This window comes from Parathielavia appendiculata (assembly GCF_033297405.1).
Source record: "Parathielavia appendiculata strain CBS 731.68 unplaced genomic scaffold N657scaffold_1, whole genome shotgun sequence".
Taxonomy (NCBI): Eukaryota; Fungi; Ascomycota; class Sordariomycetes; order Sordariales; family Chaetomiaceae; genus Parathielavia; species Parathielavia appendiculata.
The window spans coordinates 5,023,958-5,038,217 of record NW_026944220.1 but is presented as its reverse complement, the minus strand read 5'-3'; the positions used below and the strand labels follow the sequence as shown (position 1 = coordinate 5,038,217).

The following is a 14,260-nucleotide window of genomic DNA, read 5'->3' as shown; positions in this document are numbered from 1 at the left end:
TCCACGAATCAGGGGTTTCTGCGCGCTCGGCCAGTTGATTGAAGGCAACACCATTCATGAGCAGGATACGTCTCGGGAATCGGGACTATGTGACCGAGTGAGGCATCGAACACCATCTGACGGACGGTGACCATATACTGTGTGTAATGCTTCAAAAAGTATCCGAGAAGGGGGGTTGACGTCCCGCGCTGGGCAAGCCACGCGGGTGTCTGTCCCAATTCCCGGGAGCAACAACATGAGCATTTTCGCAGCAGCAGATCTCGATTAGAACTTGGCGCCGAGATGCTGAAAGAGCCGCATGTCACGGTCCTGGGCCAAGACCCTTCAAGCCGCAAATCCAACATCAACTGCAATTCTTTCCAGCAGGATGCCATTGTCACGTTCAACGGCTGGCAGTATTGCTGCTTTTACTCTTTCCTCCAATCAGAGCCATCATCAGTTGCCGCTGAGGAACCTCTGTATGTGCATGTCGCGAGAAGACAGCTGCCGCATGGCGAATGGGAGGTGATGGTGCTTGAGGACTACCCGCAGACGACCGACGATGGGCACAATACTGTCCAGATGGGCATCTGCCCGGGCGATGGCACCATCCACCTTTCCTACGACCACCATTGCGATGTGTAAGTGGCAACTAGACGGCACGTGTCAGCGATGAGACGGGAAACTGATCGCTGTCTAGAGTCAGATACCGCTATTCAGTCCGCGGACTGGCCACAAACCCGACCGCCTTTGCATGGACGTCGTCACTCTTCACCCCGACCCTGGATTACCTCCCCGGCCTGCCATCCGCGCACCGCCATTTCGGATACGTGACGTACCCTCGCTTCGGCTTCCTGGGCGAAGACATGTTTTGCTCGTTCCGGGACGGTAAGGCCGGGCTGGGCAACGACTATCTGTATGTGTACAGCGGCGCCACGGGGCACTTCGCGTTTGTGGGCGACCACCTGACGGGCATCCGGAGCAACCCGTACGTGCACGGCATGGACTACCGCAACGGCCGCCTCCACGTCACCTGGGTCTACCGCGCCTTCGTGCACTACGACGGATGGGACGACCCGCTCGATACCAAGCACAAGCAGCAGGCCGGGCCCAACGGGCCCGAGAACAACCACGACATCTGCTACGCCTACAGCGACGACAGGGGCTACACGTGGAGGAACGGCGCGGGAAAGGTTGTTGCTGATCTGAAGAAGGGCGAGACGGTGGCCAATGACACCGAGGGGATCGTCGCGCTTAATATCCCCAAGAACTCTGGCCTTTCCAACCAAGAGGCCCAAGCCGTGGACCAGGATGGCGGCGTCCACGTCTTGAATCGAGACACGACAGACGGCGGAGACGACGGGCCGTTGTGGAAGCACTACTACCGGTCGCCGGACGGTGAGTCTGCTTTTAGACCGTTATTTTAAAGAAAAAATCCTTCGAGGGGACCAAAAGCTGAGGGAAAATTGAAACCAGGCATCTGGACGCAACGCCCGATCCGACCCATCACCGGTCGAGCTCGTGGACGGCTGGCGGTGAGCAAAACCGGGGACTTGTTCATTGTGCTTCCGGACTTTGCAGCGTCGACAATGCGAATCGTAAGGGCTTCCAAGGCGACGAAATATACCAGCTACAACGAGGTCTGGACGGGCCGCAACCTCACTGGCGAGCCGCTGGTCGACGCTTCGAGGCTCGAGCACGACAATATGCTGTCGGTGTTGGCCCTGTCTGAGGAGGAGGGCGCTTCAAAACGGCGGAAAATCGTCGTCTTGGACTTTCAGTTGTGATGTGTCCGAAAAGTCGATACAATCTGAACCTGTCCGCGGAGCAGCGGTAACATGACCACTGTCCCACTACCTGAACGGTCACGTTGAAGAACGGACGCAATCAATCAGAAAAACGAAATTTTCGCTATGACCGCGTCTCGCATGCAGGCGCAGCAGCCACTGGGATGGCGGACTTGGACCATCAAGGGGCGCATCCAATTCTTGGATGCATGGTTTTATACTCGCATCTCCGTCTGAACTCGATCATGGATAGCATTTGGTGGGTGACGTTGCAGAGATAAGGCAACGCACGACCGCAATCTTGGCCAGCGGAAACAGCTCGGTTGTGGTTCCCAGAACTCGGTTTGGTGGCTCTTTTTCAGCTGGCCAAGGTGCCGGGTGGAGGCGGCTCTGCTTCGATAAACTTTGATTTTCAGCTCGCCAAATCCAAACTCCAACGCCCCATTGGCTCGGGCGATGGAAGGTTGCAAAAATTCAATATCGAAAACAGGAAAGAGTCATGCACAACCCGTGCTTTTCGGTGAAGATGCCCCGTCATCTATGCTGTTACGATCTGGTTTAATTTATGCGCATCGAGGTCATTGGGGCTCTGGCACACCGCAAGTTTTCAACATCTGCATTTTCTTTCAGCGTTTTCGCGATTCCATCCTTCCCGGGTGCCGCATGTGGCGGCGGCTGGCTCCATCCTGCCAAGCACCGCCTAACCGGTTTTGGAAAACTTCAGTGATGGCTTGTTTCGTGCGTGTCGCGCATTCGTCGGCCGTTTGGAGTGTCAGATTGGCAGGCATCTTCAGAGCGGCAGGCAGGACTGCGTAACCATCAGCCCGCCTGGCCGTGTATGGAGCTCCTAGACTCACCACTAGTGGCGACATACAAAGGAGACGTGGCCAAGATGTCGTTGTATCTCGAATGCTCAGCTCCCCTTCGGCAGCTGGTCCTGAGATGGACTGATCGAGCCCTGATACTTGCCACTACCGACCTTAGCTGGGCCACTAACACAACCTAATCAGAGCTGATCGACGCATCCAGACCGTCGGGTCGGGTAAGGTACTGCTGAACATAAAACACATATCTCGATGGCCCGTCTTGCTCAAGATGGACCCGGCCTGGCTCCTTCCCGTGCCGCCGTCCCTTCACTAGCGCAGTCCATCCACTACTTCCGCACATTTGGACCCGAGCGGCCCCGACGATCGGGATCCAACTTCACCAGCCAGGGACGGGGGAAAGTGCTGGGCGTCAGACGACAAGGTGCATGTCTGAGGTGCAGGATACTCAAGATCCAGGTTGGCCTTACTTGACCTTCCAAACACAGTACCTCCCTTCTCACAGGCTTAGTGCTCGCTCGACAACCCCTGCCAGCCCTGTCTACAGTCCGCCGTCAGGGGCTTCGAGAGAAAGGTTCTCTCCTTCGGCTACTGCGTGCGCACCCGCTTCGCCGACGTCAACATCTTCGAGTCTTCTTCCCGAGAAGCCGCCGCCACCGCGACCATGCAGATTGAACCCCTTATGCGGGCCATGGGCGACCTGCTCTCCCGCATTGCCACGCCCGCCAACTTTTCCCTCACATCCAACCCCGCCGCCTTCAACAAAACCATGCTCTCGTGGCTGACCGACCCCGACTTCCAGCTCCCCAACGGAAGCATCGTCGGGCTGTGCTGCTCCAGCTTACTGGGTCTCCAGTTCCAGGAAGAAGAAGAAAGCACCACCGGCAACAGCAGCAGTACAGAAGGGGCCGGCCTGATGTCCGGCTTCCGCCGCTTTCTCCTCGCCACATCCCTCGTCCACGCCGGTTGGCGCGACAACAGCAACAACAGCAACAACAGCTCCAAAACCCTCCCGACCCGTGACCTCTGCGCAGCGGGGCAGACATCGGGCTACCGCCTGCTCAAACACCTCGACCGCGTCCTCACGCCGCAATTCCTCGCCGGCTGCGGCCGCCAGTCCTGCCAGGTGCTGTTCCTGCTTGTCCTAGGCGCCGTGCTGGGCGTGGGCTGCTCGGCCTCGCCAGCTTTTCTCGAGGACAGACACCACTACCACCAGTCGCCCACGTTCCCGTTATCGGCGTCGGCGGCCGAGATGATGCTGAGCCCGGAGTTTCAGCGCAGCCCGACACTGTGGCTCGCCATGAAGGAGCACCTGTGCCAGATGCTGGCTCATCATTTAATTTTTCTGGGGTCTATGCTGGGGATTCGGATGGAGACAGGGTTGGAGCAGAGGATTATTGATAATGCTGCTGCTATGTGGAACAAGGCGGAGGAGTTTGTTTGGGCTGATGTGGTGGGCTTGGACAACCCGGTTCAGGCCTCGCTCAGCCGGGTTGAAGCTCCAGTTGCTGTCAAGAACGAGGATGGGGATGGGCAGTTCGTGCTGGGAGATGCCAATCCGGGGCTTGCACCGCCGCCGCCTCCGCGGCTCGTCCCGGTCAGTTGTCCGGAAACCAAGCAGTTTCAGCGTCGAGCGACGGACAAGTGGTCGGAGAACCCAGCGTCATACCTGTCCATGTTTGAGGAACCGCAACCCATCCCAGAGCATGAGTCTGCTGGGCGGGAAAGCGTCGCTCGAGCAGAGACACGACCGTCATCAAGGATAGGTACTCGGCCAGCATCTCAACTACAAGGTACGCACTCATTCCTTAAGCTCATCACACGAACAGAGACATTTACTAACATGAACCCGACTGTCACCAGCCATCCCTCAGCCGATGCGCCGCCCCGACGATGAAGGGAAACGACGGTCAATATGGATCGTCCGGCCGTATGATGCAGGACCCGAACACGGCATAGTCAATGTTCACGCGCGACTACGAGGTAGCCCAGGAACGGAGAGTCTACGGGCGTTGGATGATGAGGGTTCTTTGCCATTTTACGATGACACGACACAGTATTGGTAATAATGAGACCGGTTCTTGCCCGTGACGGGGTTAAAAGGAGTCTGGCAGGGATGTTTATTGTATGATTGACGACCTTCCGAGGCTTTCGAGTCTTGTTGATTCCAATTACATGATTCATTGAAACGGAACAAAACGGGTCAGAATAGGGGACTTGGTCTACATGCAGAACGGGTGGCAGGCTGAGCTGCCCTGGGACACAAACACTGTTCACAATTAGACAAGGGATCGTTACGTTGTTTCCAAACCGGTGGATGTTCTTTGTTTGACTGTTACAATGAAGAACTGGTTTGATTACTTGCCAGACACAAAGACTCGAATCCGACTCCTCGGCTGATTTCAAAACCCCAAGCATATTGCCCGATGCTCGCGCGTAACTATCTATTCTAGCTCGATTCCTTCGGATCGAGCAGCCTGTGCATGTGGCTATTAATCGTGAAGAAAACGAAGCACTAGTGTGCTAAATTGAGCTGCTTGTGCCGTAAGCGTCAGAGGCCCCCCCTAGTCCTCGTTGTTGATTAGCACTGACAGTATCTCTCTCATATGTTCGTGACAGGCGTTGCTCAAGGACTTCACAGCTGGCAATGAACGACATATCACAAGTAACTGCACACACACTCACTTCAAGATAAGGGCTCGAGACTCTTAAGTTGACGGTTGATGATTTGTTTAATGTACGGATACTGTATAACACAAAACACATACCTACCTTACTTAGCGACCGAAATCCTAAGTTTGCCCAACTCTAGTAAGTAAAAGCAGTCTTTGCTCAGCATGCCCGCAACCTTCCCCCCTCCCCCGAAACCCCCTCCCACCTCGACGCGCCGCACTGAAGATAACGAGCGATTACTAGAAGCAACAATCGTCTTCCGAAGAACCGTTCTCGTCCTTTTCCGAGTTGACAGCCGTCTCAACGTTCTCAAGCTTCTCAGACTTGGCAGAAGACGCATACTCTTGAGCAGTCTCAGCATTCTCCGACAGAGCCTGATACCACCTCTCTTCCACCCCGGCAATGGCCGCCGTGAGGTCCTCAATGGTCTTGGTGATGGTGGCCTGGGCCTCGGCGGCGAGCCCCTCGGCCTTGCCGGCTCCATCCGCCTGGATGGCGACCTCGCCAAGACGTTCTTGGATGATCACCAGGTTGTCGCAGATGGCCTGGTGTTCGCGGTGGAGCGCCTTGAGCGCCGCCTTGATGTAGTTCAGCTCCGCCAGGATGGGCTCCTGATAGCGCTTGATGTGGTTAGTGTGAAACTTTTGCAGCTGTTCGATGCGGATTCGGATGGCGCGGAGGGCGAGGACGTGGAGATGTTCGGGACCGGTATAGTCGTCTTCACCCGTTCCGTTCTTGCTCGAGCCGGCGTCGCCACTGTTGTTGACATCGATCTGGTCCAACTTCCGTCCGCTCCATGAGCAGTCCCAGAAGGTTAGCAGGGCCCAGAACTTGATCAAGCTGTGAAAATAGCCAAATGCAAGATAGACTGGGAAGAGGACAATGTCTTGGGGGTGACGACGGAAGTAGTCAAACACCTTGACAGTCTTGGTAAACAAGATCCAACATACCAGGCAGGCCAGTCGGAGACCCGAGGTGTAGGCGGAGCTGTGGGTGAAGAGGTAGACGAGCAGGGGATCGGTGACGGCTGCAAAGTTGGTAAGCGAGGTCAGATATACAGAGTAGACGCAATACGGCTGCGTTGTCCACACTGTCCGGTCCGTGATGAGACTGCAGAGGTTCGACCTCCAAGTCGTCCGCACCCAACGCTGGCACTGGCCGAGGAACTTGGTGGCGAGCGGCTTCTCGACGCCGACTTTGGTTTCCAAAACCGAGTCATCAGTGTACTGGATCTTGATCTTCCACCCTTGGCGCACAACGAAACGAGTGATGTAGTTGTCGTCGTCGGGGTTCAGGGGTCCGAACTTGCCGAAGAAGAACATCTCGTTGGTGTAGCCGCGGAGAAAGTGGGGGTGCTGCAAGATCTCGGTGCGAATGGCGCAGGCCCTGCCGGAAATGACAAAGACACCGCCATCGACCGTGTTAGTGGCACGAATCTCAAAGTTGTGCCGGCAGAGGTAGGTCGCCCCGAGCATGTTCCAGATCCTGCCCCAGAGATTGAGGCCGTCGAGGCGAATGACTCGCTTGTTGGTGCCAACCAGGCCGACTGCAGTGTCGGCGAAGGGACACAGCAGTGATTCGAGAAAGCGTGGTCCCCAAAAGACATGGTCGTCGAGCAGAACCACGATGTCGGTTTCGATATGCGGGATGGCGACGGCCACCTGGCCCCGTTTGCTGACAATCTCCGACTTGAGGACCCTGAACTGCACCGAAGGGTATTGAGCTGTCAACTCGGCAACGATGGAGCGTGCCTTGGCGAAGAGTACCTTGCCCGGGGCAACGATGAGGATATTTGCCGGCCCGTTATCGGCACATGTCCGGAGTGTCTCGTAGAAGTCGGCGCTGTCGGGGGCAACAGTGGGTATGACAGCCGTGACATCTTTGGAGGGAGTGTAAAGAGGTCTGCCGAGAATGGGAGAGGGGGAGTAACACCAGAACGCAACCAGGTTGATAATAAACCGGAGATAGCGCCAAGTGAACAGAGCGAGGAACCAGTAGAGGCTGGGGTCGTTGCCAGCAAGGCGAGTAAAGCATTGATCAAGAGCAATCGTGATACCAGCCATGGTTGCCACATTGATCAGTGCTCGGAAGGCTATGAATAGCTTGGTGCCCCAGTTTTGGGGGCTCTCACCGTTACGCGACATTGCCTCGAGGCAACAATGGCTAGCTCCGTGTGAGTCGAGATGAGCCCCTGGAGTCCGCGAAAGTCTTCAGTTCTCTGAGAAGTGGGAAGTGAAATTCTACTGTGGCTCCATATACCCGATCGAACGTTGCTTGCAAGGCGGCGTGCTGGGACGAAAGGAAGAATTGGCGTGAATCCGTCTTATATATACCAACAGCGGTTAAGATCCCATTATCTTCGACCCCTATGAACAGAGGCGGCATGGAGGAACAGTATCCTGAAAGGAGACGACGGAGCAATATCTGAAGCAAATACAGTGACCAGCAGAATGCTAATTTTGCCCATCCATAATGTTCGTGACAATCCCAAAGAAGATGACAAAGAACTTGTGCCTAGGCATCGTGTGTATTTCGAGAACAATAGGCTTGTCCAGGATCTTTGTAAAGTCGAACACTCTTCTGAATTGGGAACAGCAGCCATTATGGAGAGTCTGAGGAAGTATATGTACCGTGTACGTACTTTTTTGTGCAGTTTTGTCCTCCGCATTGTTGAGCGGGCTGTGCCGAATTCCGACCAAGGCTCAGGATACAAGTGGGAGACACAATGAAGACCAATGTAGCTGCCACTCTGCCACTTCTTTCTTTGCAAGGGAGGAACAGACTCGGAAAACAGGGATAGTGGCTCAAAATAGAAAAGGGAAAAGAAAATAGGGAGAGGAAAGGCCATGAAACATGCTTGGTGACACAATAGGAGTTGGGACTCAGGCGCCGGCACAACTGCCGCGTTGGCCTTCCAAGGGTGGTCTTCTAGGTCAGTTCAAGCAATATCCGAGAAGGCCGAACAAGCGTTTTCTGAACCAGACAAGCGACCCAAAACACGCGAGGAAGGACTTGATTTACGAAACGAGAGGGGTAAAAGTGCCCGGTTCAGCCGACAACAGAACGTATGAAGCATGGAGAGACGGAAGCGGATGCCAGTATAGGATGCATTGATATCTCTAGCCGCTGATCAAAGTATCCCAAAAACATGTTGCGTAGTCTCTAAGAGAACTCACATTCTGAACCCACAGCTGGGCCAATGTCTCTATGGTATCTCGTCTGTAAACGCCGGAGCCGTCCGATTCAAATCAACTGCGCTGTCCAGACCATGCCTGCCCCGCAACGCCTGGCTCGTATGCTGAAAAAGCGAAGAAAACAAGGGGTGAGACCGAGGTAAGACGGGGTTGGTTCTTACTTCACGAGGGGCAGCTGCTGCTTGGGTTGCCACCTCCGCGTGGTAATGCGCACCGTACCGGGGGCGTACGACTTGGTTTTCGGATCATACCATGCAAGTACGTCAAAGACGACGACCGCCCTGGGCGTCTCAAGCTGAACCATGCCCGAGACGAGAATACTGCCTCGTGGAGGGTCGGGCCTTGGGGGCCGGTTTGTCCGCTCGAACGTTTCCTTGAGTTTCTTCCACGGCTCGGAGTTGGAAAAGGAGCGCATCAAATCCTCGACCGAGGATTTCTGCTCGGGCGTCTGCTGGTTGCCCTGATCGGGGGCTGGCTTGTCCGCCGCGCTAATGGCCTTATCACGAGAAGTCGAAGGATCGGCCGGCGTCGCACCGGCCGACGAGGACAGGGAGCCTGGGTCCTTAACCTGTTCTGGTCGCCTGGTAGCCTCTTGCCGCATCCGCTGGAGTTCTTTCTGGATCTGAGGGCCAGGCGACGACGGCAGAGGAGGAGGCGAGGGAGTGGATGCTGGGACGCTCGGCTTGGGCTGAGAAGTATCTTGAGAACTGCCGAATTCATCCGAAGCAAAACCAAAGTATTTTGCAATTTCGTGGGCGGTTTGCTTGGCTGCCACGGTCCCGAAAGCCCAAAAGCCCAGGGCAAGAGGTTTGGGCCATAGGAAGTGATTGAGCACGTTCACTGTCCATGAATCGCAGGTAGTAGTAGCCCATGCTATGGCATCGTCAGTTATTAATAGTCTGGCATACGCGTCAGCGATATCGGTCGGACTATGGGTAAATAATGGCGGCAAGCATACCCGGAGCGCTCATAAACAGGCGGTGCCCTGGTGGGGTAATCGATGTCCAGCCAGTACTGCTGGATCTTGATATCCTTCCCCAACCTGGCGACAAACGCGGGGTGTCTCATTGCGGAATCGAGGACGATGCGGGCCAGGCGACCTATGGCGGCACATCAGCAAGTGAACGGTGGCTGCGCGGCAGCCGACAACAGTGCAACCTACTTCGAATCGCTCTCCTCTCCTTTGGATTGTTAGCTATCCTGATGAACTCCTGCCACTCAGGGTCGCTCCCAGAGTAAGGTTGCGGGGGTTGGCGCTTGGTCGTAAAAGGAAATGCAATGAACCAAGCCGGCAAGCTAGCCTTGCCCTCGACTAATTGGCGGTCGCCGTCGCCGTCTTGCGGAGCGGGCGCGGGCGGAATCGCCCATAGGAGGAGCTGGAATATCAACGCCCCTTTGAACACAGTGCCTCTACAGCGCATTGTCAGCGATAATCCGGACAGTAGGAAGACGGGCTTGGGCTCCTTACATGAAACGAGTGGCTGACTTGCCCTTTCTTATCTTGACCCGTTCGATGCGGACTGTCTGGCCACTCTGCAACCGCGATGCTATCCTCGAGGACCCGAAGAGAGTCCGGAATGGGCGGTATAAACGTGATGACATGACGATGGACTGCGGCACGCCAGCACGGCGGCCGAGAGGAGCGAGCGGCTGGGAACTGGAAGACGAGATGCGACGAGGACCGAGACGTACTGGGCGGCGTGAGTTAACTTTTGTGCAGCGGCCGCCTAGCTAGCGCGGAAAGCGGTCGGGGACGGCGAGGAGATGCAAATTCGATCTCGGTACCGAATGACAAGGCGTATTAATCAATGCTGCAAACCTGTAGGCGTTTCAGGTGTTCGAGGTGCTCGAGGCAACAAGGTGTCAACGGGAGTGGGAGTCGGGATCCACGATTTGACCCTTATCGCGATCTGGCCCCGGTTTGGACCAAAAGCTGGAAGAAGTGGGCGTGCGTCTGCACAGACCACTGCAACCACGATGCCGGCAAGCCGCACTCAGCAGCTGCCAACACTGCCCGGCATCTCAAACAGCTCTCGCCAGCCTCTACCCGTACCTCAGCACAATACTAGCGATCTTGACTTGCTTGTCTCTTTCATTGCGATCCGGCCTGGCGCGCTACTCCTGGCTTTTTCACCATGTGGCTAATTGCCGGCCTAACAGCGGCCGCCCTTTCTGGGCTTGCTGCCGCAGCAACCCAACAGAGTGCCGATGTCTACACGTTCCCGTCACAGTCGTCATCATCGCAAACGACCCCTAGCATCCCCAGAGAAATTGCCCGCCACATCCTGCTCCAAAGGGCAAGCTCCCATGCCGCACTTTGCGCCTTATGTCCCGCTGCTAATCCTTGCGCAGACATCCCGGCAACGATACGGCAGCGACCTGCGCGACATTCCCAGCTCCATCGACACCGAGACTGCCATCGCCCACATCGCGAGGTTCGGCAAGAGCCCAGCACCACTTTTTACCCGCCCCGACAAGAATGATGCCTCACAACTCGTCGTCCTTTTCGAGGGTGCTGCAGCCGAACAGTCCAACCAGATCAGAGAGAAGCTCGGGCAGCATGCCGCATTCACCATCTCGGATCCTCCCTCGGCAACCGCCAACAATCATCTCATGACGTTCTTCCGCAACCTCGGTGTTTCATCATCGCACCAGTGCGAACTATCGGCAATGATTAACCCCTTTGAGGCGGACTGCTGGACGGGCCCGTCTTCAGTCGTTAAGTACGACTTGCGGAAGGTTCGCCAGCTCACCCGCAGCTCTCCGGAACAAACTACTGACATCATGGCGCAGTCCCCCAAAACATTAGAGTCCTTGTTTGACAACCTCTCCCGGCTTGAAAACTTCGTCTCCGCCGGCGACCTCGAACTCCTCCTCGTCGTCCTCCCCGAATCAAGCCGCTTCTCCAAGTTCTCCCACTGGAGCGCCGCCGCCGCAGGCTCCTCCTCCGAACTCCGCCGCCGACGCGACACCGAGACGGTCATATCCGACCAAGAACTGGACCACATCAACCCCACGACCAAGCCGGCCGCCAAACCCACCACCGCCGCCAGCACCCGCCGCACCAAGAAGGCCTTTCCGCAGTGCTTCGCCTCGCTCAACAGCTGCATGACCCAAACCAACTCCTGCTCCGGCCACGGCAAGTGCGTCGACAAGTACGCTACCCCCGACGGTAGCGGCGGCAACAGCAGCAGTTCCTCCTCTACTTCGGCAGCAAGCTGCTTCGTGTGTGTGTGCCAGGCGACCGTGGTGGAGCACGGGGGCGAGGGCGCCGGGGCGAGGAAGGGCCGCAAGACGGTGCGCTGGGGCGGCAGCATGTGCCAGAAAGAGGACGTCAGCGTACCGTTTTGGTTGATTGCCGGGTTTACGGTGACCATTGTCGGTGCTGTTAGCTTTGCGATTGGCTTGCTGTTTAGTGTGGGTGAAGAGAAGCTGCCTGGGGTTATTGGGGCGGGGGTGAGCAGGTCAAAGTAATTTGGAGGGCTTGACTAAGATGGAAGGGTGATTGGAAATGGGGTTCGGGCCGGTGATCCTCATGGGACCCTCTGGTTGCCGGGATTTCAGATTTTGTCCCCTTAATCGCGGGACAATCGTGGTGTAACATATTCTGGCGTCGGCGTGGTGATATGGGATTTGGATTCATCGCTTTAGACAGTCAAAGCATACAGTGCATTTGTTATAATGACGCTAGCTCATTTTGGAGAGCTATTCCCATGGATCTCATCGGCAAATAGCAACCGAGTTCAAATGTTGTACAACTTGAATACAGCTGTGACTCTCCATGCATGTCAAGCCATCTCCTCGGTATCCATCCCTCTGGTAGGCGTCGCACCAAAGCTTTCGAGGCCCCGTTCTACGGGAAAATCGGCCGCGATTCCCGGCGGGAGCGGCCTCATCGGCGATTGACTGGCCAACTTGGTCACATCCCCCACGTTACCGCCCGCGCTTGCCACGACCGCCTGGTACTTGGCGCCGGCCTGGTTCAGAATCTCCTGAACCTCCTTCTCCCGCGCAAGGATTTCCACCTTTTCCTTTTCAAGATCTGCTATCCTGGCACGCTTCTGAGCTACCTGGTCTTCCAGCCCCTGCAAAATCTCCCGCATCCGCTGCAGCACCTCGTTCAATCTTGGTAGCGGCTTCATGCGCGGGATGACATCCGGCCCGAGGGCGCCGTACATCTCGTGGTCCTCGTCGTGCCGGTGCAACCCGTCCAGGCCGGCCCGCCGCTGCGCAGCTTCGTACGCGGCCCGCCGCTCCGCCTCGCTGTCATCGCTGTCGGCCTCGGACCCGTCCTCGGCGGCCTGGATCAGCTCCGCCATCTCTTGCCTGTGGCGCCGCGCGGCGTCCCGCTCGGCTTTCTTCCCCAGCGCCAGCCCGCCGTCAGACACGAACTCGTCGTAACCTTCGCCGAGGTATTCGTCCTCAGCTATGAGCCGAGGTTCTTTCTTCTTCTTGCTACTCAGGAAATTCACCGTCATCCGGCCGCCGCCACCGTGCTGCCTTGCGGCGTCCTCGTCCGACTCGTCACCCTCTAGCGAGATGAACTCTGCCTCCTTGGCCAATCGCGCCCGCCTTTCCTTCCGCTCGCGGATTTCGGCTTCGGTCAGGATGTGTGCTGCCGGGTTACCGGGTCCGCTCTGCGGCGGCGCCACTTCGGTCGACTGAACGACCACCGCGCCTTCGAGTTCGGACGGGTCAAGTTCCATCTCATCATCGCCGGAGGCATGTAACGAGGCGAAATCTTGGGGCGTGTTGGGCGTTGAGCTCTGCAGTTCCTCCAGGTACTCCTTGCTGTATCTCGGGGTTTCCTCCTGGCCGCCGAATCGCATGGGTAAGCTGCCGGCTAGGTTTGCGGACTTGCGAAGGGCGTTGTTGGCCAGTAGGCGCTGGCCAAGGGGTTTCTTGTTCGTAGATGGTTTTGTCACGGCGCTTCCTGCGCTGCTGTCCTCGTCATCTGCTGCATCTTCGCTGGGCCCGAGAGAGAGTCGGGATGCAGCTGGGCGCTTCTTGAGCTTGGATGAGCCGGCGCGACCTAGTGTGGGGCGGACCACAACCGGCGCGTGGGACTCATCATCTTCGTCGACGTCGCGTGCGGCAGCGGCGGGGTATTGGCCGTCGTCCTCATCGTTGATGTTGATGGTCCGCCGTAGGGTTGAGGATTTGGCGGGCTTGTTGCGGCCGAACTTGATGCGCCCTAGGGGCGCTGATTCTGCCAGCAGCGCATCAGCTTGCTCGCTCTTTGAGGATCCGAGAATCAGCAACGGAGGGCTATCAAGAGATGCATGTCCAGTGGCGGCCGCTGACTTACGGTCGCTTTGCTCCTCCCCTCCACTGTTCAAGGTGGGATTTAGACCGTCGAGCTCATTATCGAAGGTCTGGATGACACGCGCTTTCCGCTTGGCGCCAAATGAGCTCATTTTGAAAAAGTGGCGGCAATGTTATTGTGTTGGAATAGGGGATTGCGACGTCAACTCGCAACTGGTGGGGCTTGAGATCATGGCGGCCGGCGTTGCTTTCACAATCTTGTCGGAGATAACATATGTTAACCATCACTTTGTCCAATAATCAGTGCTTGCCAGTTAACGAAGGTCTGAAAAGTCCGCTACAGAGATCATCCGACGAAGTCTGCACGGTCCACATTTCACTGATAGTCGCATAATTACACCCTCAGTATTGCGATACGTACGCTTGTACGGATTACGGATCTAAGGTTTTCCCAGAAGCTGCCAAGCCAATCCGCGCGAGGTTGAATCGCATCGCCAACAACTGCCCTGTCAACTCGGCCCGCGACGCACAATTACGA

The 14,260-nt window shown here is 56.6% G+C and overlaps 8 protein-coding genes across 8 annotated transcripts; 4 read left to right on the top strand and 4 right to left on the bottom strand.

Annotated features, from left to right (window-relative positions):
* Positions 1–2: 2 nt before the first annotated feature.
* Positions 3–1,994, top strand: N657DRAFT_94334 (uncharacterized protein). The gene is made up of 3 exons (XM_062797609.1): positions 3–620; positions 686–1,377; positions 1,456–1,994. Exons 1-3 carry the CDS (start codon positions 283–285, stop codon positions 1,764–1,766), a joined length of 1,341 nt encoding a protein of 446 aa, XP_062653611.1. The 5' UTR covers positions 3–282; the 3' UTR covers positions 1,767–1,994.
* N657DRAFT_94300 (uncharacterized protein) lies at positions 1,995–2,712 on the top strand. The gene has a single exon (XM_062797608.1). It carries the CDS (start codon positions 2,223–2,225, stop codon positions 2,580–2,582), a length of 360 nt encoding a protein of 119 aa, XP_062653610.1. The 5' UTR covers positions 1,995–2,222; the 3' UTR covers positions 2,583–2,712.
* N657DRAFT_640503 (uncharacterized protein) lies at positions 2,377–4,956 on the top strand. Its single transcript, XM_062791978.1, has 3 exons — positions 2,377–3,049; positions 3,102–4,383; positions 4,454–4,956. The coding sequence occupies exons 1-3, from the start codon at positions 2,843–2,845 to the stop codon at positions 4,654–4,656; spliced, it is 1,692 nt and encodes a 563-aa protein (XP_062653609.1). The 5' UTR covers positions 2,377–2,842; the 3' UTR covers positions 4,657–4,956.
* Positions 4,957–5,476: 520 nt separating this feature from the next.
* N657DRAFT_588157 (glycosyltransferase family 2 protein) lies at positions 5,477–7,414 on the bottom strand. Its single transcript, XM_062789836.1, has 2 exons — positions 6,214–7,414; positions 5,477–6,036 (listed from the first exon to the last, which is right to left on the bottom strand). The coding sequence occupies exons 1-2, from the start codon at positions 7,405–7,407 to the stop codon at positions 5,503–5,505; spliced, it is 1,728 nt and encodes a 575-aa protein (XP_062653608.1). The 5' UTR covers positions 7,408–7,414; the 3' UTR covers positions 5,477–5,502.
* A 121-nt stretch (positions 7,415–7,535) lies between these two features.
* Positions 7,536–8,362, bottom strand: N657DRAFT_94225 (uncharacterized protein). Its single transcript, XM_062797607.1, has one exon. It carries the CDS (start codon positions 8,109–8,111, stop codon positions 7,617–7,619), a length of 495 nt encoding a protein of 164 aa, XP_062653607.1. The 5' UTR covers positions 8,112–8,362; the 3' UTR covers positions 7,536–7,616.
* Positions 8,363–8,614: 252 nt separating this feature from the next.
* N657DRAFT_561734 (uncharacterized protein) lies at positions 8,615–10,059 on the bottom strand (the record flags this gene model as incomplete). Its single annotated transcript, XM_062788077.1, has 4 exons — positions 8,615–9,356; positions 9,416–9,557; positions 9,620–9,867; positions 9,926–10,059. 4 exons carry the CDS (start codon positions 10,057–10,059, stop codon positions 8,615–8,617), a joined length of 1,266 nt encoding a protein of 421 aa, XP_062653606.1.
* A 462-nt stretch (positions 10,060–10,521) lies between these two features.
* Positions 10,522–12,200, top strand: N657DRAFT_687087 (uncharacterized protein). The gene is made up of 3 exons (XM_062796869.1): positions 10,522–10,754; positions 10,810–11,196; positions 11,251–12,200. Exons 1-3 carry the CDS (start codon positions 10,593–10,595, stop codon positions 11,929–11,931), a joined length of 1,230 nt encoding a protein of 409 aa, XP_062653605.1. The 5' UTR covers positions 10,522–10,592; the 3' UTR covers positions 11,932–12,200.
* Positions 12,201–12,245: 45 nt separating this feature from the next.
* N657DRAFT_610522 (uncharacterized protein) lies at positions 12,246–13,919 on the bottom strand (the record flags this gene model as incomplete). The annotated part of the gene is made up of 2 exons (XM_062790333.1): positions 13,110–13,919; positions 12,246–13,001 (listed from the first exon to the last, which is right to left on the bottom strand). The coding sequence occupies exons 1-2, from the start codon at positions 13,872–13,874 to the stop codon at positions 12,246–12,248; spliced, it is 1,521 nt and encodes a 506-aa protein (XP_062653604.1). The 5' UTR covers positions 13,875–13,919.
* Between the last annotated feature and the right edge of the window lie 341 nt (positions 13,920–14,260).